This window comes from Brachionichthys hirsutus, chromosome 4, assembly GCF_040956055.1.
Source record: "Brachionichthys hirsutus isolate HB-005 chromosome 4, CSIRO-AGI_Bhir_v1, whole genome shotgun sequence".
Taxonomy (NCBI): domain Eukaryota; kingdom Metazoa; phylum Chordata; class Actinopteri; order Lophiiformes; family Brachionichthyidae; genus Brachionichthys; species Brachionichthys hirsutus.
In genome coordinates, this window is record NC_090900.1 from 15,826,263 (window position 1) to 15,848,316 (window position 22,054).

Consider the following 22,054-nt stretch of genomic DNA (forward strand, 5'->3'; position numbering starts at 1 on the left):
GCGGCGGAAGCGCCGTGCTGTATCGCCGCGGCCTTGACGCCGGTGTCCGGTGGGCGGCTGGGGGGGCGGAGCCTGTCCCAGGCTGCATCTGGCCCGCTCCCCTCTCTGTCACCCCGGGCCAACCCGCCCAGCTCCGCTCTCCCTCCGTCACTCCGCTCTCCGGTTCCGCTCGACACGCACGCGCTCACGAGGACACGCAATGGAGACGGAAGGGAGCCAGAGCAGCCTGTCCACCGTGGACTCCCCCCACGACCCCTGGTAACGGCAAACTTTCTAAACACAGAACCCACGTTTAGAACCCCCAGAACAACTTTCAGTGCTTCTTTGATCCTGGCTTTTATTTTTTAAATCTATTTCCTCTTTTTATTCCGCAGTAAAATGTTCATCGGCGGACTGAGCTGGCAAACGACGCAAGGTAAACCTGCTTTAAACGCAAATAGTTCAGGCAGCAACTGTGTTTACGTTTGACTGTGAAGGCGTCCATTGAAAGTTCTTTTAACGTGAGACGGAGACGTGTCCCCTGTCCCCTGTCCCCCGTGTCCTCAGAGGGGCTGAAGGAGTACTTCTGTAAGTACGGCGAGGTGAAGGAGTGTATGGTGATGCGAGATCCAGTTACTAAGCGCTCGAGGTGAGGCAGCTGAAAGTTTAGCCGTGATTCTCCTCGCCGCCGCATCCCTGCCTGTCCTTAATGCCCCCCCCCCCCCCGTGTGTCTGCAGAGGGTTTGGATTCGTCACCTTCGTCGATCAGGCCGGCGTGGATAAAGTTCTGGCCCAGACCAGACACGAGTTGGACTCCAAAACGGTGAGTTCTCTGTATTTGCCGTCTCCGGGTTCGGTTGGGCGGGTTTCCCCAACGGTCCGCCAGCGGAGGTCGTTTAAATCTACATCCAGACAAGGATTCAGGGACCAGAAGTTTTCCTCCTGTTCCTTTCCCCTCATCCGGAGCGCTTCCATTCGGGTTGAGAGCGCTGAAAGGAACCGGAGACCCCGAACGCAACGCGAGAATAAACTGATGCTAAAGAGGCGGGCCCTTCTTCACCTGTGTGCGTTTCGGCTAATGGCCTGTGTTGCAGCGTGTGCGTCTTTGTCACAAGTGAATGTGGGCCGGTGGGAACAATGTGGCCCGTTGGTCGCCATAGGGACCGCTGCCCCGCCCCCCTCCGCTGTGGGCGTGGCGATGGCCGCCGCGGGTTGGTCACTGTATTGAAACGAGGGGAAGTCTTCGCCCCTTTTGTGCTCCTTTTTTTTTGAGCACTTTCTCAAAAGAGTTTAAAAAAAGGCAAAAAAGGAAAAACCAAACTGTTTTTTTTTTTGAGTGTAGTATCACTTGCAGGCATCATGGTTGGACGCCGATAACTCGCCATGGGGTTGGTTTCCATGGTGACCCCCCCTCCCCTCCTCCGGAGTTGAAGAATGACTCTGTCACAAAAGAGAGACCGGGAGAAAACAACAGGCATCACTTCCAGTCGCTTCGAGGAAATCCAAGACGGCGTAAAGACGAGGTCGAGATCAATTCTACTTTTAATTTTCCCCGTGTGTTAAGTCGGCGCCGCGACCCGGAGGCGATGGTCCTGCCAAAACAAAACAAAAACAAAACTAACGAACCACTCGGGCAAAAAAAAAAAAAGAAGCTCCGCCCCCTCCGGATCAATCACGGAACGTCTGACGGTCACAAACGCAGCTCCCTTTATTCACCTTCAACTTATTCTTGTTGAAAATTGTTCCCATTTTTGTCTAGATTTCGATAAAATATGGATTTTTACATCTTCTCGCAGAAATCAGTTTATTATTCACGTTTACGTTTAGTAAATATTTAAATTAGCTGATTCTGATCAGACTGATCTGATCATCTGATTCTAACAGCTTGGTTCAGAAGCAGCTTTGAGGAACGTGTTGCTGGAATGTGCTCTGATTGGTTGATATTTTTCGAGACCACACCCACCAAGCCGGTGAGCCGGGCTGCTATTGGCGGGCGTCAACCTGGTCCACAGCTTTACGTCCAACTGGGATCCATGTGGACCAGTGAGATTAGAAAACGCAGAGACTCAGGAGAAGTGAGGTTGAATTAATGGCGCGTGAATACCTGGAGGAGGAGGAGGAGGAGGAGGAGGAGGAGGAGGAGGAGGAGACGGATACCCTTTTGAAGTTCATTTCCCCCACGGCGCCTCCCGGTGGTCTGAACCATTAGCCAAGCATCAGGAGGAAACTTGAACGCCGCTGTCTTTAAGTCTATTTCTTTATATCTGACAACGTGAAACGTTGCATTTACACACAGCGCCACCTGCTGGCGTGGAGGGTGACGGTGTTACCAAGCATCCTATAACAGCTCTGAATTAAAGCTCTATCTGAGATGGAGTTCACAGGGACTCCTGGGCTTAGCTCCCGAGGGGGATTTGGGTCGTCGTGGAGATGGAGAGGAGGCCTTTTAGAGCCCCCCCCCCCCCCCCCCTTCTAACAGGTTATCCTGTTTGAGGGGGCAGAGAAAGGTTCTCCGGTGGCAACAGAAAGAATGTGCCATGCTGGGAGCGACCGAGCCGCTCCGGCGCTTTGCACAAACGAGAGGCTCCAGAGCAAATAGAGCGCCGGTGGAATTTATTGCTACGCATCCCGGGTCCTGGGCTCCACGCTGCCTCACAGAGCTAGCTGCTCTGTTAGCTTCCCGCTATCTGGAAAGTCAGCGACGCAAACTTCTCCTCTGCGGGACAAAGTTTCCATTCAGGAGCGTTGCTCTTTGCCTCATTTCGGCCTTCTGTTAACCATTTCCACGCCGGGCTGGCTGGGCCGGCGGGTGGGGGGGGGTGGCTCTCCTGGCTCTCCTGGCTAATAGGATTGGAGTCGCCGAGCTGGTTCCTCAGCGATGTCGAGGTTGTCAAAGGGGATTTCAGAAAGCTCCCTTGGAATTAGGTTCAGCGTCTCCCGTGTTAGCGCGGCGAGGCCGCGGCGCCACGTGCGTCGATGTGGGCGCAGGGTCGCGGGGAAAAGTGGCGCTAGGAGGCTAATAATGAGCAAATGAAAAAGGAAAGAGCGCAAACCTCCGCCAAGCAGCTCGTTCCCCTCCTAACTGGATCTACACCGTCCACACGGTGATCTGGATCAGCGCCAGAAGGTTCTAGATTGTTCTTGGTATCTTTATACACCAACCATGAAAAGTCAAAGTGAATCAGAGTTGATGTTTTTAACTGATTCTTGAATCCATAAATGTTTTTCATGTTAAAATTTCATATTTTTTTCCTGATCTTCAGATTTTTTTCTCATGAAGATCCATCCAGCAGTTTTCCCATAATCCCACAAACAAACAAACAAACAAACAAACAAACCCTCCTTGGTGGAAGTAAACGTCCTTTAACTCCGGGTGTAGCATTCCCGCCGACATTCCGACTCACCTGCAGCACCTGCCCGGATTCTTTCACCTTCCCTGCACAACGTTATCGGGAAGAGTTGGCGGCTCCCCCCCCCCCCCCCCATAATATGACCTGTTCCCGACGTCTGTGTCTGACGGGAGCGTCGCTGAAATCTGTCCGCCTCCACCCGGGGGGGGGGGGGGGGGGGCTCCTCGCTGAGGCGACGCCCATTGCGTGTGCTGCCATGTGTCTGATTCTGTCTGTTTGTGTGTGTCTGTTTTTGAATGTACGCAGGAGTGTTGGCCGTCGGGAGGGTTGGCGAGCAGAGGTGACTATCAGAGTAGAATAGCCGCCATAGCAACTAAACAGTAGCGTCTGCACCTGAGCCTCCGGCCGCGCGGCGTGTTCACACCGACCGCCAAGCGAAGCGGATTCCGACTGGCGCTGTGGAAGTCTTTGGCGCTCGAGCGTACGCGGCGGCGGTCCAAGCCGGGTGAATCTGCATCGGCTTGTCGTTCCGCTTCGCGTTGGGTGTGAACACGCCGTTAGCCTCTAGTCTTCTCGCTCTGATCTCTAGAACCGAAGAGAAGACAGAACTAAAGGTGCGTTTGATGACGTGCTAGAAACAGCGAGAGGCGTTCAGGCTCTAGCTCTGCTGTAGTGAACTCCGCCCTCGTGGTTCCGGACTAATTCTAGCGCTGTACCGTCTCGCCGTCTGTACGGTGTGGCGTAGCCTAGTCGTTCTCTAGCTCTACTAGACCAGCCTAGACTAATATAGAAGTCTTCAGTTCCAGTTTTACGGCCTGTCTGTGAATGCATCCTCATGGCATGGTGGGGGGGGGGGGGCTCTGTCCAATCTTAACCCGGGTCATTCTTCCTGGTCGTGAGATTTAAACGATCGTCTCGACGGGACGATGACGGGAAAAAAACAAGCAGCCAAACAAACACACACAAACAAGACTGTGGGCGGATCTGCTCGCTGTCCCTGTCCCTGTCCCTGTCCTCCCGGGCGGCGTGTCCTCCTCGCCGCCGCGCTGAGGTGCGTTTGTGATTTTAGCGGCTGTGTGAGATTCCAGGAGATCACATGTCACACGATGGTGACGAGAGAGGGTTCGCTGGACTTACCCAGGAATTCCACCTGAGCAGGCGTGCACACACACACACACACGCACACACACACAGTCCAACCTAGCAAACGTCCCACAGTGGATCCAGATGGTGATCCGGATCATAGCAGAACCGGATGGATGGAGTTCTGACAGCCGTTCTGGAACACGTTTCCTTCATGTTTGTCCGTGGGGGCGGTTCCGTTTCCCGGCCCGCCTTCAGACACAGCCACCGTGGGGGCGGTTCCGTTTCCCGGCCCGCCTTCAGACACAGCCACCGTGGGGGCGGTTCTGTTTCCCGGCCCGCCTTCAGACACAGCCACCGTGGGGGCGGTTCTGTTTCCCGGCCCGCCTTCAGACACAGCCATCGTGGGGGCGGTTCCGTTTCCCGGCCCGCCTTCAGACACAGCCATCGTGGGGGACGTGGGAGGATGAAGGGCTGTGATGTCATCACCTGCATCGCGTCACTCACCGCTCCGTCTCCTTCTCTCCTGCAGATCGATCCGAAGGTCGCCTTCCCTCGCAGAGCGCAGCCCAAGGTGAGTCCTCCTGCTGGACGTCACAGGCGGTACACTTCCTGTTCAGGGAGGCGCAACAGGGCGTCCAACCAACGGCCTCAGCAGCTCTTTAGCCAATCAGATTCCAGATCTGCTTCTTAGGAGGCGGACGGTGTTAGCATGTTAGCATGTTAGCATGTTAACAGAACCACCTACAGGTTCTGGTGCTGCTTTAGGTTCTTTCTCTCTGTCTGTTTAACGAGTCAACACTTTCAGGTCCAGATGTTAAACACAGCTGATCTGATTGGATGATTAAACCTCCAATCAGCTCACTCCTCTGCTCTGATTGGTCCGTTCATGTTCAGCTCCTTTTGTCCGTTGTGATCCGTCTTTTTAAGTTTCATATTTTACATCTTAACGAATGTTCTGGCGTTGCCTTCAGGACAGGCTCGGACATTTCGAACTCACTTAGCTCTCTAATCAGTCGTTTACGTTTCCTCTTACAGTTAGTGACTCGGACCAAGAAGATCTTTGTTGGCGGCCTGTCAGTGAACACAACCATCGAGGACGTGAAGCAGTACTTTGACCAGTTTGGGAAGGTGAGTGAAGCGTATTGATCAGAGCCAAAGCGGGACCAACTTCATCTGGGACGGAGGGACCGTCTGGACGCGAAGGGGTTACTGCGAGGGGGGGGGGGGGGGGGGAGGAACATTTGGAGAGGGTAGGCAGGGAAAATAACGAGGGTGAGAGGCAAAGTTAAGGGGGAGTAAGGGGGGAGAAAAGTTTTGTAGTTAGTGTGTGGTGATGGGGAGGAAGGAGGGGGGATTATCAGAATCTGAATTAATCTGATGTAACAGCTGCTCCTACCCACAACCCCCTCCTGGCCGGTTACCGTGGTGACCCGGCTCGCCTATTGTCCCCAAGTAATTCTGTGGGTGAGGAGGGGGGTTGTTCTGAAGGAGGAGGGATGTTAGCATGTTGCGCGGGGAGTGTGTGTGGGGGGGGGGGGGTCATTTTAGGAGTTTTCTAACAATAAATCGATTCATATTCAAAACCTCACAAAGAAAATTACATTTTTTTGATGCTTTCGTTTCTTAATAAATAAAGTTTTGCTGAAGTTTTGAAGGTGGAGAGCAGCTCAGCGGCGGACAAAGGACCACCGAGGGAGGGAGGGCCTGATTGAGAGGGAAGTGGGGCAAAGATGGGGGAGTTACGAGGGCCATTATGCCCCAGCACAAAGCTGCTCAAATACTTCAGTTGGTTCACGAGTTACTGGAAGTTTCTGGTGGAAAACCTCAACAAACGAAAAAGATTTTTCACAGCTGGATCTGGTGGCGTTCTTGAAACTTCTCAAGGTCGTCCATGACGTTTCGTCCACGCCTCGGTTTCAGCGCCACAAGGTTTGGCCTCGAGTTTCCCTGCGCTCCCTCCTCAATCATAATGTGGAGATGAATTTTGCCGAGAGAGATATCAAGGGATGGACGGTGAAATGTAGGCTCCAGCCATCCATGGAAGTTCCTGATTAGACTGCCTCACTGGACCTTTTGTGTCCCGTCCTGGTGAGGACAAAGGAGCGAGGAGAGGGATGGGCAGGGGATAACAGGGAAGATGAGAGGTGGGAAAAGAGGATAAGGGGGGAATATTGTCCGATGGTCCGCCATTAAAGCAGACAGCGTTTGAGATATGAAACGAGTTGCGCCGTTGTTGTGATTCCATCCTGGACTAACGTCTTTGTGTTAATGTTTGACGTCCGGCATGAATGAAAGGAGTTTCTTCTTCTACTACTTCTAAAAGAGTCGGCTAAGGGCTAAAATAAAGACACGGGGAGCTGAACAGGTTGTAGACAGGAAGGACATGGAATAATGCTAGCTTCATACAGGCTAATATCATCGTTACCATCTCAGGCTAACAACAGTGCTAGCTTCTTACAGGCTAATGTCAGCATTAGCGGATACGCTCATTAACACAAAAAGACTGAAACCTATTTGACCAAATAAAGGTGTTTCTGAAGCTGAAGCCGGTTCCCTCCTAATGCCCCCCCCCCCCACCCATCAGATCGATCATGTGACTAAACCTGATAAAAATGTACAAGATCATTTGACACAGGGGTCAGACTAACTTCTGTTTTCATGTCGGACAGTTATTCTAAATTTCAGATTTGTCTCATTTGTTCTTAAGAGGTAATTTTATTTTCTAAATCCGGTTAAGTCTCTGAAACGTATCCGAAATGTGATCCGGAGTTCATAGAGCCCAAAGTCTCCGCAAAGAGGCCACCGGTCCCCTTTATGGACTCCTGACCTTTGACCTTTCTGTCGGCAAACTGCCCCCCGGCGGTCCGCAGAGTGACTGATCCAGTCAACTTATTTTAGAGCACAGATTCATTTACCAAATGTTTATTGGGTGCGGACCGGAGGGTAAACACGTCAACAGAGAGGAGCGGCGCTGGGAGCCGATAGACACCTGTGTCTCCGTGACGGGAGGCCGGGCTGGAGGTCAAAGGGAGAGGAGGAGGAGGAGGAGGAGGAGGAGGAGGAATTATGGCCGACTGTGCCAACAAACAAAGCCTGCGGGCCTCTTTGTTCTCCTTTTTGTCTCTGGTTTCTCCTCCCTCTCCACTTTGACCCACTCTTCTCCCTCTCCTGCAGGACTCTCGCGCCTCCACCTGCTCCTTCTCTCAGCTCTCCTCGCGTCTCCGCCGGCCCACAGGATTCACCTTTCTGCCACCTTTTAGTCTCGATTCATATTTGAAGTCGCTCCAGCTCTTTTATTATATGGACCTTTTGTGCTGTTGCCATGGCGATGTCAAAGTTGACTTGGGGCGGAGAGAGGAGGGTTGTGGCCGGAGCAACTTTTCCATGCACAGCAGTGGGGATTGTTGTACAGTGTTTCCTCCTCTCCCCCCCCCCCCCCCCTCCTCCTCGTCCATCTGTTGCTGCGCCTCCCTGCAGAACTTGAGAAGGGCTGAGGTCAGGCGGGGCGCCTCCTGGCAAGATGGAGGGACGCTCCTAAAAAAACTGTTGTCTGTCCTCCTCAGGTCGACGACGCCATGCTCATGTTTGACAAGACCACCAACAGGCACAGAGGTGAGACAAACTGACCCTTTACCGTCCATCGATTCCCCCCCCCCCCACCGCTGAGCTGGAGGAGGCAAACGGGGCTAGTCTAATTAGCCAGTCCGTTAATCTGGATCAGGATAAAGCCTCCTTAAGCACCTCCTCCCCACCCCAGGACTGATCGATTATGACAGCCTCCCAGCTTTGCCCGGGGCCTTCTGCTCAGGAAGGGAGGGTTGGGGGGGGGGGCAAATGTGTTAAGCGGCTGTTACTGTACCGATTAGCGGGGGACAGGAAGGCCTCGTGTCTGAACACGCCGTGTGTTTCTCCTTCCAGGTTTTGGCTTTGTGACGTTCGAGAACGAGGACGTGGTGGAGAAAGTGTGCGAGATCCACTTCCACGAGATCAACAACAAAATGGTGAGCGGCGCCGCTGGCGCCGCCGGCGCAGCGTGCAGGGCGCCCGGGCGAGTGCTGATGAGTCTCCTGTCTGGGAACAGGTGGAGTGTAAGAAGGCTCAGCCCAAGGAGGTGATGTCCCCCACGGGCTCCGCCAGGGGGCGCTCTCGGGTCATGCCCTACGGAATGGACGCCTTCATGCTGGGCATCGGAATGCTGGGTAAGGAACTATTGATCAGGACAGGAAGCTGCGCGCGAGGGAAAGGTCACCTGGAGACGACGGCTCTGCATTTTTAGCTCCTTTTAAAGTCCCTCTTCTTTTTTTTTTTGCAAACAATTTAAAATCCAAGAGTTTCATATCGACATTTACGGCACAGTCTCGGCTTACCGAAGAGCAAATGAACTTTTCAGTTCTTCAACTCTCTTGTGAAGACGCACCTTCACTCGTGTGGATTAATTAATTTGGAGAGTCGTAAATGCTTCATTTTTATACAAAGAAAGAAAAACACGAAACGCTGTTTTTCTACCCAAAAAAACCATTCAAGCAAACTGAGGAATGTAAGGAATTTTCTTTTAATGCGACATTCTTGTTAAAATCCGACCTTTGACCTCCCGAATAAGATTAAATTCAGCAGGCTTTAAAAATAAATCGTGTGATTAAGGGAGTTTTCCGAGTTGTTTGTTTGTCTTTGTTGACGCATCGCCTCCTCTCTGACATTAATTATACCCTTTTGCTCGTTTCCCACCTGCTTCTCTTCATTTTTCCCACAGTTCAGGTGAATCTCCTGGTGCTTCCACAGCTCAGACTTGTAATCAGTAATTAGCAGCGTGGCTCTGGCAGCCTCCTTGTTTATCGACGCGTCGTTCTTCATAGATTGCTTTTATGGAATCCTAGGAAACCACCTCCAGATCAATCATGAACCAACGACCTCTTAATTAGGATGGAAGATGCTAACATTAGCTGCAGCTGCTACAGGGTAGTGGCGACTTTACTCTTACCTGTGTAGCTAAACGCGGATGCTTCCACCTAGTGGTCAGTGTGAGAACAGCAGCTTAAATCACAGAGATTTAAATATACTGACTTATTTTGCAGCGCATTCTCCGTCTGAATGCTGTCCTCCAAGTGTCGGGTTGCATTCAAAGGCCAAAAGGACAAAGACAGTAATGTGCTCGGTCCAGTCCTCAGGTGTAGGATGTCGCCCGCCTGCGCAGACGGGGGCCGGCCTCCTCACGCCGTCTGCTTTAACGCTGCAGGTGGGGTCGGGGAAGGTTCACGCTGCTTGTTTCTGCAGGTTATCCTGGGTTCCAGACTGCCACCTACACCAGTCGGAGCTACGCTGGCATCACTCCTGGATATACCTACCAGTTCCCTGGTAATGTCCTCACCTGTCCTCACCTGTCCTCACCCCAAATGCAGGACCGGTCCAAGCACTGATGCTACAATCAGAGCGAACAGAAAGAGCATTAGCAAAGCGTTCCTTTGAAGTTCTGCTGTGTTCTTCTAGTTTAGAACGTCGTGTTTACATGGGTCACCATCACAGTTTAGCTCGTTAGCATGCTAATAGTTAGCTGATTGAAAAGGTCATTTCACCCAAAACCCTGAGAAGTTTCCGAAGTCTCCTGTGAAAACTCGCCTTTACTCGCCTGGATGGAATGGAATTGTATTATTTTATAATATGCACACCCGCTAGCATGACAGGCGTGTAGCGCTCACATCTCGGCGTGCTTCAGATTCCAGACGTTTATTCACGCCTACAGCGCGAACGACGAAGACTTGAATCGAAACGTTGGGATCCGATTCCCGCGTCGTCGCATGCGTCCCGTTCTAAACACCCGCCCAAACGACGGAGGCGTGGTTTTGGCGTCAGTGCTGTGTCACGAATGGAAACAGGTTTCCATGGAAACGCTGCGAGTAAATGGCCGCTCTTGAATATCAGGGCGTGGAAGTGCACCTGCTTCGCTTGTGTGTTCGTGCCTGTTTGTGTGGATGCGGCGATGAACTTTTGATTTTAACACCACCCTCCGCTCCGCCCTGCCCCGTGTCCCCCTGTCCTCGCCTCTGAGGTGTCCCCCTGCCTGTCTCTGTGTCTCAACAGCACTCTGATGTTTCTGTTTTAGAGTTCCACTTAGAGAGGACTCCCCTTCTGACTTCACCCCACCCCCCTGAGCTCACAGGTCAGTCAGCCCCCTCCCCCTGCTAGCATCAACACATCATCTCGTTCTGGTTTGCATGGTTGTTTTTGTCGGCCCTCCTCCCGTCTGTCTGAAGGCAGGGCCGCTGAAGGTCACCTGACAGGTGGCGGCCAATCAGCAGCATTCAGACTGGTTTGAAGGAGCAGTTCTCCCATACATTGTTTTTATCTACTCAAACCCACGTTGATGTAAAGTTTGGGATGAGTTATAAAAAGCAGCTCAGAAGATGTGATACGCGTTTAAAGAAGAATGATTGTAGCCTCTTGGCTTAAGTATTACTGAATTTCTACATAGTTTAATTTAATAGATTAAATTCTGACTTTCCATTTTGTGCTAAACTGAGAGAATTCAGATCTCTGCGTAAATCACTTCTAACTTTGCCATCCTTTTAGCTTTGAGGCTACGTGAAGATTTCATCTTAAATTTTCCAGATTGTTAAATTAAGTAACATTTTTGGATGAACTGTTCCTTTAACTGTTTTTCGTTGCTTGTTATGCATTTGCTGCACGTTTCACCCGGACCTTCCTCTTCTTCTGTCTCTTTAGCTATTCCTCTCACAGCATACGGACCAATGGCGGCGGCGGCGGCAGCGGCGGTAGTCAGAGGTGCCGACTTCTTTTCTGTGATTGTTGAAATGCTAAGTGCTAAATAAGATACACGGTAATACGTAAAATAAGAAAGACAGCTAAATGGTCTAGCTAACCGTTTGCTACATGGTCTTTAATTCAACATGTAGCATCTTGGCTAACGGGCTAAGCAGCGACCAATGTGGAAAATGAAGAAATTAAAGATATGACTCATAGCCTCTTTGAAAATGTGAAACGATCTTTGTTAGTTTAACAAATTCTAAAAAGGGGATTGATTTTGTATAATATCTGTCTTTGTTTTTCTTTAAGGCTCCAACCCTTCCCGCGCAGCTGGATTTTTAGGTACGAGCAGCCCGGGTCCAATGGCAGACCTTTATGGGCCGGCCAGCCAGGAGTCGGCTATCAGCAGTTACCTGAGCGCTGCAAGCCCCGCCCCCAGCGCTGGATTCAGCCACAGTTTAGGGGTGAGTTCGGTTTCAGTTCACGCAGTGAAAATTTGTCTCTCTTTAGCCTGCATGGACCCATTTTTAACAAACCCGTGTTTGTCCTGCAGGGCCCGTTGATCGCCACGGCGTTCACCAACGGCTACCACTGAGACGTAAGTCCGCCCCTTCGCTCTAAGCCCACGTTAGACCGGCCTGCGACTAACGAGGCTGGCCCTTGTGTCGGTGCTGCAGACTGGGAGCTGGGAGGAGTTGAAGCTGCTTCGGAGCTGATCTGGCCCATCTCTGTCCAGTCAGGCGTTCACCTGAGCCCGCCGACGCCTCCTCCTGACACCAGGAGTGTCCATCGCTACGTGTAATAGCAACACGTGCTGTATTTTAGTGCGTTTTATTCTGTTTTTATCTGTTGACCTGATCTCTCTGAGATAAGCGGAGGAGAATCTCCAGGTGTTTGAGGGTACTGGAGGACTGTATATGCGTCACTAGTTCATACTGAATTTTAAGAAGAAATGTGTCTCAAAGTGTATATCTTGGTAGGTTTTTAACAAACGCTTGTTATACTAATAATGCTCATTAGTCCCAGTTGCATCATAGGCCTCAATGAAATGTACCAGTTTGTAAAATATTGTAAATACGTGATTTCTGGAGGCGGGCTCCGTTATTATGAAGCGGTACGATCGGACTTTATGTTGAAGAATGGAAGCTCGACTGTTACACATCGTGGAGGTCATTTTGTACGTCTGACCAGCAATTCCTCTCCAGACTTTTGGGATGTGTCCCGTGTAAAAAACAAAAACATGCTGTTTTCTTACTTGTTGTTGTTTTAACTGTGATGAGACGAAAGAAAAGGAAGGAAGTCGCACAGTTAAAGGAACAGTGGATGAATATTCCGGCTTTATCTCCTCACCTGCATGTTGATGGGAAGTCGGGTGACGTTTCTTCATCGACCAAACGTCTCAGCAGCTTCGAGACCGAAGCATTTATGCTACATCTTCTCTAATTACACAGGACGGACGCGTTTCGGATCAGAACCCACCAGTGTTTGTCGTTAGCGTAGCAGGAAATAGTTTTTAACATTTGTATGTTTTCTAATGAAATAATACCAAAATCATGATGTTAAAGATCACACATATAATTCTGTTGGTCTCGTTTCTAGCGCGGTGCAGATCCCGATCCCGTCGTTTAGCCGTCGTGGAACGCGACTAAATTACTATAAATTTATACAACATTCTCGCAGTCTTTTCGTAAAATGTCTGCACGTTTTGTCCTAAATCATCTAATTCCTGTACCAAATGTTTAAATAAAATTTGCACTTAATTCCTACAGATTTTTACTAGACATTAATAAATAGCAATTAGAGCAGATTTTCTTTTACTAATCTCATGCAACTGACATGCTAGCACTGTTAGCTTAGAGGCTACAACAACATGCTAATACTTCTAGTTTAGAGACTACAGCGATATGCTAAAACTGTTAGCGTAGATGCTACAGCGAACATTTCAAATGTGTAAATAGCGCTGTACTTTATGAAGTCATTTCACGTTTGATTCAAAGTCTCTTCATTTGTTCTCAAGATCTTCTCAAAACAGGCGTTACGAACGCGCCGGCCGACTTAGCCAAACGTAAAACACGCATTTTTATTAGCAAGGTTGCGTTCTGACTTTAACTCTTTTATTGATTCTATTTCTAATCGTTTGGCATCAGCGTGGAGATGAGCAGATACTGCGTTGAGGATTATTTTTGGGCGACCTGTTCCTTTGTGTCGGTTCTGACTCGGTTCTGCACACGCTGGCTTTAGGCGTGTTCTTCTGGGGCGGCGGTACCTCGGCTGTAAATGTGAATCTTTTCGTTATTAACATCCGCGTCGACCTTTTAGAAAGGTGGCTTTTTCCGACGGGGGGGGGGTTGTCTCGACTCTTGTTTACCTGTTTACCTGGACATCACTGCGTATCCACTGGAGGTCCCAGACCATGTGATTGTAGACCAAAATGTTCAGCGCTACTGGGACGTCCCACTGGCCGATGCTGTTCCGTGTTTTCTCTCCGGAGACGACACGTTTTCTCCGACACTGTAAGTTTTCTTATTTTCTTTATCCTGTCCTGCTTATCCCTATGAAAAAAAAAAAATCCTAATAAATTATTTTAAAACATTCCAGTTTTGTGTCCTGTTTGATTTTTTTGGGGGGGGGGGGGGTGACCTTAAATTCTTCACTTCTCTTTTGAAGGCAGAATTTCCTAAAGTTCTGCTTCTTGAGTTTTTTTGGACTTGTGTGTGAATATTAAATCAGAGGCTGCCGTTTGGCTTTTAGTTTCCGTTCTAGGCTCTTTGTAAAACAGGATATCTGTGGGAGGAGTCGGGTCGACGCAGCACGTGGTGGCGACGGCGGCCTGCTGGCGAGGCACATTTATTTATATGGAACACGCCTCTTTTTCTGCTCACCTTTACTCTCGGTTAAAAAGAAAAGAACACCACAAGCTCTTATTTTTATTTTTATGTTGTCTGGAGCAGAGTTTTGGGATTTTTGGGATTCCTCAACCATCCCGGACCTCTGAACCGGATCGGCCCGTTTTACACCGTCCCAGGAGGGTCGCTGTGTATCTAAAACGTCCTGATGATTTAGGAGGGCGAACCCGAACCCAGACTAGTGCCCATGGTGTGTGATGATAAGCCGCACCGCCCCCTGCTGGCCCGGCATGGATCTGACCAATGAAAACATTACGTTAGTTAGACTTTTCATCTCACATAACTGCGTGGGTTATTTTTATTTTTGTTTCAGATATTTATATCTGTTTACCCCTCAGAATAAAACAAGCAAAAGTTTATTTTTCTTATTTGTCGAGTGGAAATGTTTCAGGATGCGGAAGAGGCGTGTTTCCTCACACACACACACACACACACACACACGCACGGAAGTTCCCCGGACACGGTGAATCCTCCGTGGACGCGAGAGCCGAACACATTATTGATCCGTGAACTTTACCCACGCACTCCAGCCCGCCCCCGAACCCGTCCCGGACCCGGGACGGACCCACGCCGGACCGGTTCGAGCAGCGCAGAACGTGAAGGTGAGTCTTCCGTCCCAGTCCCTCCTGGTTGGACAAGTGCGCGTGTCGTGGGGGGGTCATCTGACGCCCGGTCCCCGTCCTGCGTGTCCCGGGACCCCCCCGTGGGTGTGTTTCAGTGTTTGCATGGGGAACAGCAGCAGCGACAGGACCGGGGGGGGTCAGGGGGACCGGAAAGACGCCCGTCCCAACATCCTGCTGGACAGCACCGAGGACGAGCCGAAGGTATGACGTCATTTGTTTATTTGCGTCATCACTCTGACCGTTCTGAACGTCGTTAGGGATACTGTTACCGACCCAAAGACGAAGTGGACACGGGTTCTGGGCCGGTTCTATTGAGAACCGGACGGAACCGGGCCGTGCCCGTCTCAGTCTGCTCCTCCGGGCCCGTTTCCATGACAACATCCCGCCCACCAGTCTCCACAGGACCTGCAGGAGTTCCTGGCGTGGCAGCAGGACGTGGAGAGCGACAGCAAGAGCCCGACGGCGGAGGCCCGACCGACCGTGTTCAGGTGGTCCGGCGCCGCGAAGGAAGTGTTCGTGTCCGGCTCGTTCAACAACTGGACCACCAAGATCCCGCTCAACAGGAGGTAGCCCGACGCCGTCGGTCTGTGATGTCACGCGGCGTCGCTCACGCCCGTCTGTCCCACAGCAGGAACAACTTCGTGGCCGTGGTGGACCTGCCGGAGGGAGAGCACCAGTACAAGTTCTGCGTGGACGGCCAGTGGACCCTGGACCCTGCTGGGGTGAGAGAGATCCGTCCTCTGCCGGTGTCGGGTTCCGAGCCGCCCCCCCCTCACGGGTCCGTGTGACGCGTGTGTTCGCAGGCCGTGATGACGGCGAAGACCGGCGCCGTTAATAACGTCATCCAAGTGAACAGAACCGACTTCGAAGTGTTTGACGCCCTCAGGATCGACTCGCAGGATTCTGCAGACCTCTCAGGTACCGGCGCCAACGATAACCTTCCCAAGCTAACGTTAGCCGCCGCGCTAACACAAGCAATGGAGGAACGCTAATGCTTTTGTTCCTGTGGCCGTTGTTCTTCTTCAGACCTGTCCAGCTCCCCCCCCGGCCCCTACCAGCAGGATCCGTACCTGATCCGATCAGAGGACAAGCTGAAGCACCCCCCCTTCCTGCCGCCTCACCTGCTGCAGGTGTTGCTCAACAAGGACACGAGTGTCTCTGTAAGTGCCGGCTCGACGCTAGCGGCGCGTAAACCCGCCCCCGGCTCCTCGTGCGTTCTTCATCTGTGTGTGGCTCTTCATCAGTGCGACCCGACGCTGCTTCCAGAGCCCAACCACGTGACGCTCAATCACCTGTACGCCCTCTCTATTAAGGTAACCACTTCTTCTACGACAGACTCTTATTGTGAAATTGGGAGGAAGTCATCGCGGACACAAGTGAGAGAATAAAATCTTAGTGATCCTCACATTTTTAAATTCTGCTGTTTTGGGTTCAGTGCTCGTTTTGACAGCGAGACAGCGGCGTGGTCAAAGTGGTGCAATTCTGCCCCTGGTGGCCAAGAGTAGTATTACAACAATACTTTCACGAATATGGCAACGGAAATAAGTTTCACCTGTCAAAAAATACTTTCTTACTTTTTTAATCTTCGTCTCAGGGCTTCTGCAACGTTTTATTTTGGGGGACGGTCCCTTGTTTTAGCTTTACCTCTATCTGGTCTCTTCCAGGATGGGGTGATGGTCCTCAGCGCGTCCCACCGGTATAAGAAGAAATATGTGACCACTCTCCTCTACAAGCCAATATAATCCACAGAGCCTGATCCAGACTTTTATTTTGAAATCATTATAATTCAACAGCGTCTGTACGTCTGTGATTCGGACTTCCTGTCTTATCCTTTTATCAGTTAGAACCTCCAAGAGAGCTAACCTTTCCATTTCGCACATTTTATTTTCAGCTGTTTCCACCTTTTTTCATCGTACGAGACGAGACCAAGCCAAAAAAAAAAAGAACGGGTGGAAAAGCTTTATTCCACTGATGCCTTTTTATAAACCTCTACGATTTCTTCAAAGCGATGACGTAATTAAAATGTGTTTGTTCTTCAGAGCCGCGTGCTGGCGTGTGTTTCTGTCGTCAGTCGACGCAGTGGACCTTTCGATCCACGTCCTTGTGTTCGGGGTTGTATTCGGCCCGAGCGAAGCAGTTCGCCGCCTCGCGATCGCACTCGCACACGGCGGCCTGGCATTTGCTGTTGGTTGCTGCGGAAACACACGGGGAGTTAGGAAATGACCGATAACTGCACATACGACACGCAGTCATGTTGCACTTAACCTGCACAAGGAAAGCGGTGAAAGCCTTCCATCGACCAATCAGAGACAAGACACGGGGATTATAATCCCTCTGCACACACAGGCCTTCTTGTTTGCATTAAAGAAAGCATTTTTTATTTAAACATTAGGTTTAGGGTTACGGTTTATAAAATCTGTTTCACTGTAAAATAATAGGAGTAATAGGAACTAAATATTGCTATAAAGCATTCACCAATAATGCATTTTTTATGTGATTTTAATATTCATTTATTTTTTGCTCACTTTTTGGCTTGTCCTATGAAAGAAAATTAAAAGGAAATGAACCGTCACATAAGTAATAAATTAACCTGTTTCAGGTTGAATTTTGGATCAATTATGATCTTTTTACAGCCTGTTCTTATCGCATCAAAGCACAACTATGTAATCGACACGTTGAAGTGTTGATCTTCCCAACCTGCTTCCCATAAAGCAGGTGTCCCCAAACTACGGCCCGCCTCCTATTTGGCCCCCGAACAATACCAGAGACCAAAAAAAAAATAATTATTCTTATTTTCCTTTCCATACAACATGAGTAGCCAGTGGGGGGGGATCAATAATGGTATTCGGTGCATTTAAGAGGGGTCATTAATTCAATCTTTTGTTTCCTAAAAATAATATTGATAATGGAGAATATATTAATATTCTGAAGAAAAGCATTCTTCCTTTTGTTTGAGAAAATTTTAATGATCACATACGATCAGAAAGTTAATGTTCCATGGCGAACCTGGAAAGGGTTATTTGATTCTTGTTTATTTTATTAATAGTGTTATTATTTATTATATTAATAGCGTTATTGTTTATTTTATTAATAGTGTTATTATTTATTATATTAGTAGTGTTATTATTTATTATATTAATGGTGTTATTATTTATTATATTAATAGTGTTATTATTTATTATATTAATAGTGTTATTATTTATTTCCTGACTTTTTTCTGTGAAGAAAGGATTATTTTGTGGCTGACTGGAAAACAGTAAATGTTTGGGCCCCCCTGTCATCGTCGCACTTTTGCTGTACAAACTGCCCCCCCATCAGAGAAGGGAAACGGTATGTGGCCCTCGCGGTAGTCGTCGTAAACGTTAAAGCGGTGTCTCACCTGAGCAGGTCAGCTGCAGGTTGGAGCAGGTGAACTCATAAACCAGAACGTACGGCAGGTCAGCGATGGCCGTGCATCCGGGCGCCGTCCTGGCGGCTCGGTAGCATTTATCATGCACCTCGCAGCACCTGGGAGGAAACGGTGACGGATGAGAACAAGGCGCGTGCACGTGCGCTTCTTTAACCGACCGGGGGGACAGAAGCGAGCGCTCCCTACACGTCCAAGGCGTCCAGGGGGGTCCCCGTCCCGCCCAAGCCGCACCAGCAGCCGTACTGGTTGTACTTCAACGGGTTGACGTCAGGCTGAGGACACCTGATCAGGTGCGCAAACTGCCACAAGGCTTTAGGCAGCGGGTCTCCGCTCGCCATGGAGGCTGGGGAGGACAAAACAAACACACGGTGAAGAAATCCGGGAAAAGATTCCTCCAGGAAGACATGAAAGACATGAAAGACATGAAAGTCACCGACGGATTCTCATCCAGCTGTTTTACCGGAGAGCAGCAGCAGCAGCAGGGAAGTTATCACCTTCATGCCTACAGAAGAGCTTGTGATCCGGACAGGTGAGGGAACAGGTGGGGGAACAGGTGGGGGAGGGCTTCCCCCCCATCAAGCTGTTTCTATTGGACATAAAGAATGAATCGACATGCGGAACACGTGACCAGGGTGTGTGGGCCATTTTAATATTCATTATCAGAAAAATCTACGAAAAGCGTGGAAATGTTAGCTAAGGGTAATGCTAGCTAACAGTAGCTGCTAACAGTTCTGACCCATTTTAACCCTTTAAAGTCTGCACCGTGAAGTAATCTCTAATTTTGGGAAAATAAGCTTTTAATGGAATAAGTGCTCTAATTTATGCAGATGAATGTGTCGGCTTGTATCCATCAGCTTTTGCGGGGTGGGGTGGGGTGGGGGGGGGGGGGGACTAAACTTAGAAGTAGAGGTTTCCTGAAATGCTACGTGTATCAAATATGATACGTTTGCCAATAAAGGGTTAAATATTGATTAAATATTGCACCTTGTTTATTTTAGCTTTTTTAATGCATTATTAAATCCTGCTTTCTGTGATAAATGTAAAAATGCAGTACCATTAAAATTAGTTTAATGCAAAGTATTTTGAAAACCGTGGACTTGACCTTCACTGACCGTCCCGTCTCAGCTGTGGAGACTCGTGTCCACTCTGTCCTCACACGGGTTCACAGTGTCCCTCGTTAAACAGAAGTAGAATCACCAGAACCTCCGACACACTGCTGGGTCAACACTTCACATCTGTCTGAGTTCACACAAGCTGTGTGTGTTCACATGAGACTGATGTACACACACACACACACACACACACACAAGAATGAAACTTTGAGCCACTTTTATTCACCCGCCCAGAATCAGAACGGGCCTGGTTCCGGTTCTGTTAGACTCTGACTTCACAGATGTAGCGGTAGGACAGCTCGCAGTCCGCGTCGTTCCACTTCTTGCGTTTGCGTTTCACGTCGTTGTGGATCTGAGCACAGTCCTCGCCGTTCTCTCTGTAGTCCCAGTTATCGGGTTGACCTTCATCCCAGAAGCTGCACACAAAGAGGAACAGCTGACTGAGGTCCAAACAGGAACAGCTGACCGAGGTCCAAACAGGAACAGCGGACTGAGGTCCGAACAGGAACAGCGGACCGAGGTCCGAACAGGAACAGCTGACCGAGGTCCAAACAGGAACAGCGGACCCAGGTCCGAACAGGTACAGCGGACCGAGGTCCAAAGAGGAACAGCGGACCCAGGTCCGAACAGGAACAGCTGACCCAGGTCCGAACAGGAACGTTCCTGACAATGTTAGCCACAGAGTTCCGCATGCTGGCTAGCTAGCCGGTTAGCCGACTAGCATGATAGCCACTCTACTTTGACAATTCTGCGGGGAAAAGTTCAGATTTTACATCGATTTTTGAAATTATAAATGTGATGCGGAAAAGGTTCTAGGTCAAAATTTTAAAACAAACTAGAAGCCTCAGCGGGGGGGCGGGGCCCGGGGCCGGGGGCCCCATGTTGGGAGCAGCGCCGTTTCTTTGGGCTTCGTGCGTTCTCTTACGTGGCGGATGAATTGAACGGCGTCCCGTCCACCCAGCTCCAGTGTCCCTCGTGCCGTCGCTCCACAAGTCCGATCCAGTAATCGTACTGGATCTCAACGACTCTAGAAATGAAGTCCTAGAAACAAAGAACACCTGAAGGTTATCTAGAGTGCGTGTGTGTGTGTGTGTGTGTGTGTGCGTGCGTGTCTGACGCTGCACGCCGTGGCCTCACTAGTTCCTCTACGTGATTCAGGACCAGCAGGTGTCCTCCTTGTCCTTGGCATCGCTTCTCAGCTTCCTTCCAGGTGGCGCTGGCGACGGACATCAGGTAGCAGCTCCTCTGGAACGTCACCCATCTTTCCCGACACGTTCCTGGAGCGGCGAAGGTCGAGAGACATCAGCAGAGGGAAGCGACGCTGATCTCTGATTGGACGGGACGGTCTTTACCTCTCTGTGGGATGAGCTTCTCCACGTAGACGTCCTGCGCTGCAGCGTTAGCTAGGAAGGATAAAAATAAAGGCTCGTATTGCTCAGCGTCGTCAGTCGGGATGAAAACCCCGGAAGGCGTTTCCTGACCTGAGGCGAGTCCTCCGCTGCTGATTGTCTCCAGGTGCAGTTTGATGTCCCTGACGTCCACCTTCAGCTGGGACACTTTGGCGTATGAAGAGTTTTTTTTTTTAATGAGAATGTGACGTAGAAACAGGAAAAGCGCATTGATGGCTTTTAATTCCTACATTTGACTCCGGTGACCGTCAGCAGGATTAACAGCAGCAGCACCAGGACGCCATAGAGGACGTAAACCACTGTCCTCCTCACACCTGTGGATGTCAACAGGCTTAAACTGACCTTTTTTATTCCATGATTTGCTCACAATTTGGTCGAAACCTGTTCATATACTTTTGAGATATTCTGCAGACAAAGACGTGATCACATGACCTCTACTTTTACCTGTTTGCACAGTGGGTCTGTTCTCTGGCCCGCCCTCGGGCCCACACTGGTGGTACTGAGGCTCCATTGCTGCAAGAGATCACATATTTTAGGTCTTTTTTAATGCAGTCAATAGAAGTCATTAGAAAGAAAAACTTTAATAACAATAACCCAGTTGGGTTTAGATTCTCGGGAGGAGAGTGAGCTTTAGTTAAAGTGATCCGGTTTGTTTTTAAGCCGCCTGTGAAGCCGTTATCAGCTCGATGAGCACACAGACATTTACACAATCATGCCAAAGATGAACTGCTGAATCCAGCGCTCGACGATGTTGGACCTCTTCTTCGCTGCTGTGATGATTCAGTGTCTCGTTTGTGCAGGAATGAAACGGAGATTAATAAAACTTGTCTCTACGCTGCTGCAAACGGTTTCAAAGACGGTTGGAAGAAGAGACAAGTGAGAGTTTCTCTCTTACCACCATCAGAACGATTACCCGGGATGTCCTCTGGTTGGACTCTGACCACGAGATCCCAGAATCCTCCCCTTTAAAGAGAAACGTTGCTGGACTTTGATCTGTTAATGTTATTAATGTGATCAGCTGGATGGTCAAGTCTGTTAATTTTTGTATAGATACTTGTGCCTGTTGAAATAAACATAAAGAGTAAATCTTCATCACCGATATAGTTGATGATTTTATTCAAAATGCTTGATGGATTTCTGGTCATGTGACCAGAATTCCCCTCTGAATTCAGGGACAGGTGAATCATCCCTTGTCTCTATCCTAGCAGCGCTAACCACCACGCCACAAAAGCGAATTTTATTATCATTTTATTTTACGTGCTGCTTGGCAGATATTTCAATAACGGAGAGGACGACTTTATTAACCAAAAAACTGGCTTTATTCTTTTTTGCTGTGACACGTCATTGATCCTACCCTTATTTACCGAAACTCAAGTGAATAAATTGGATAATTTATTTTTATAGTATTTTATTTTAATGAA

At 49.6% G+C, this 22,054-nt stretch overlaps 4 protein-coding genes across 4 annotated transcripts; 2 read left to right on the forward strand and 2 right to left on the reverse strand.

The window, feature by feature from the left end:
• Positions 1–184: 184 nt before the first annotated feature.
• Positions 185–11,769, forward strand: msi1b (musashi RNA binding protein 1b). Its single transcript, XM_068760736.1, has 14 exons — positions 185–258; positions 375–415; positions 547–628; positions 718–802; positions 4,945–4,986; positions 5,451–5,543; positions 7,979–8,027; positions 8,334–8,416; positions 8,497–8,614; positions 9,687–9,767; positions 10,513–10,569; positions 11,133–11,192; positions 11,484–11,638; positions 11,728–11,769. The coding sequence occupies exons 1-14, from the start codon at positions 200–202 to the stop codon at positions 11,767–11,769; spliced, it is 1,047 nt and encodes a 348-aa protein (XP_068616837.1). The 5' UTR covers positions 185–199.
• A 2,761-nt stretch (positions 11,770–14,530) lies between these two features.
• prkab1b (protein kinase, AMP-activated, beta 1 non-catalytic subunit, b) lies at positions 14,531–16,741 on the forward strand. The gene is made up of 8 exons (XM_068760942.1): positions 14,531–14,682; positions 14,799–14,904; positions 15,097–15,269; positions 15,332–15,425; positions 15,507–15,621; positions 15,730–15,863; positions 15,948–16,016; positions 16,368–16,741. The coding sequence occupies exons 2-8, from the start codon at positions 14,806–14,808 to the stop codon at positions 16,443–16,445; spliced, it is 762 nt and encodes a 253-aa protein (XP_068617043.1). The 5' UTR covers positions 14,531–14,682; positions 14,799–14,805; the 3' UTR covers positions 16,446–16,741.
• Positions 16,742–16,770: 29 nt separating this feature from the next.
• Positions 16,771–18,682, reverse strand: pla2g1b (phospholipase A2, group IB (pancreas)). The gene is made up of 4 exons (XM_068760617.1): positions 18,573–18,682; positions 18,299–18,455; positions 18,083–18,210; positions 16,771–16,895 (listed from the first exon to the last, which is right to left on the reverse strand). The coding sequence occupies exons 1-4, from the start codon at positions 18,610–18,612 to the stop codon at positions 16,771–16,773; spliced, it is 450 nt and encodes a 149-aa protein (XP_068616718.1). The 5' UTR covers positions 18,613–18,682.
• An 804-nt stretch (positions 18,683–19,486) lies between these two features.
• Positions 19,487–21,563, reverse strand: asgrl1 (asialoglycoprotein receptor-like 1). The gene is made up of 8 exons (XM_068738460.1): positions 21,529–21,563; positions 21,078–21,146; positions 20,864–20,947; positions 20,706–20,780; positions 20,577–20,627; positions 20,362–20,501; positions 20,150–20,265; positions 19,487–19,640 (listed from the first exon to the last, which is right to left on the reverse strand). Exons 2-8 carry the CDS (start codon positions 21,142–21,144, stop codon positions 19,487–19,489), a joined length of 687 nt encoding a protein of 228 aa, XP_068594561.1. The 5' UTR covers positions 21,145–21,146; positions 21,529–21,563.
• Positions 21,564–22,054: the final 491 nt, after the last annotated feature.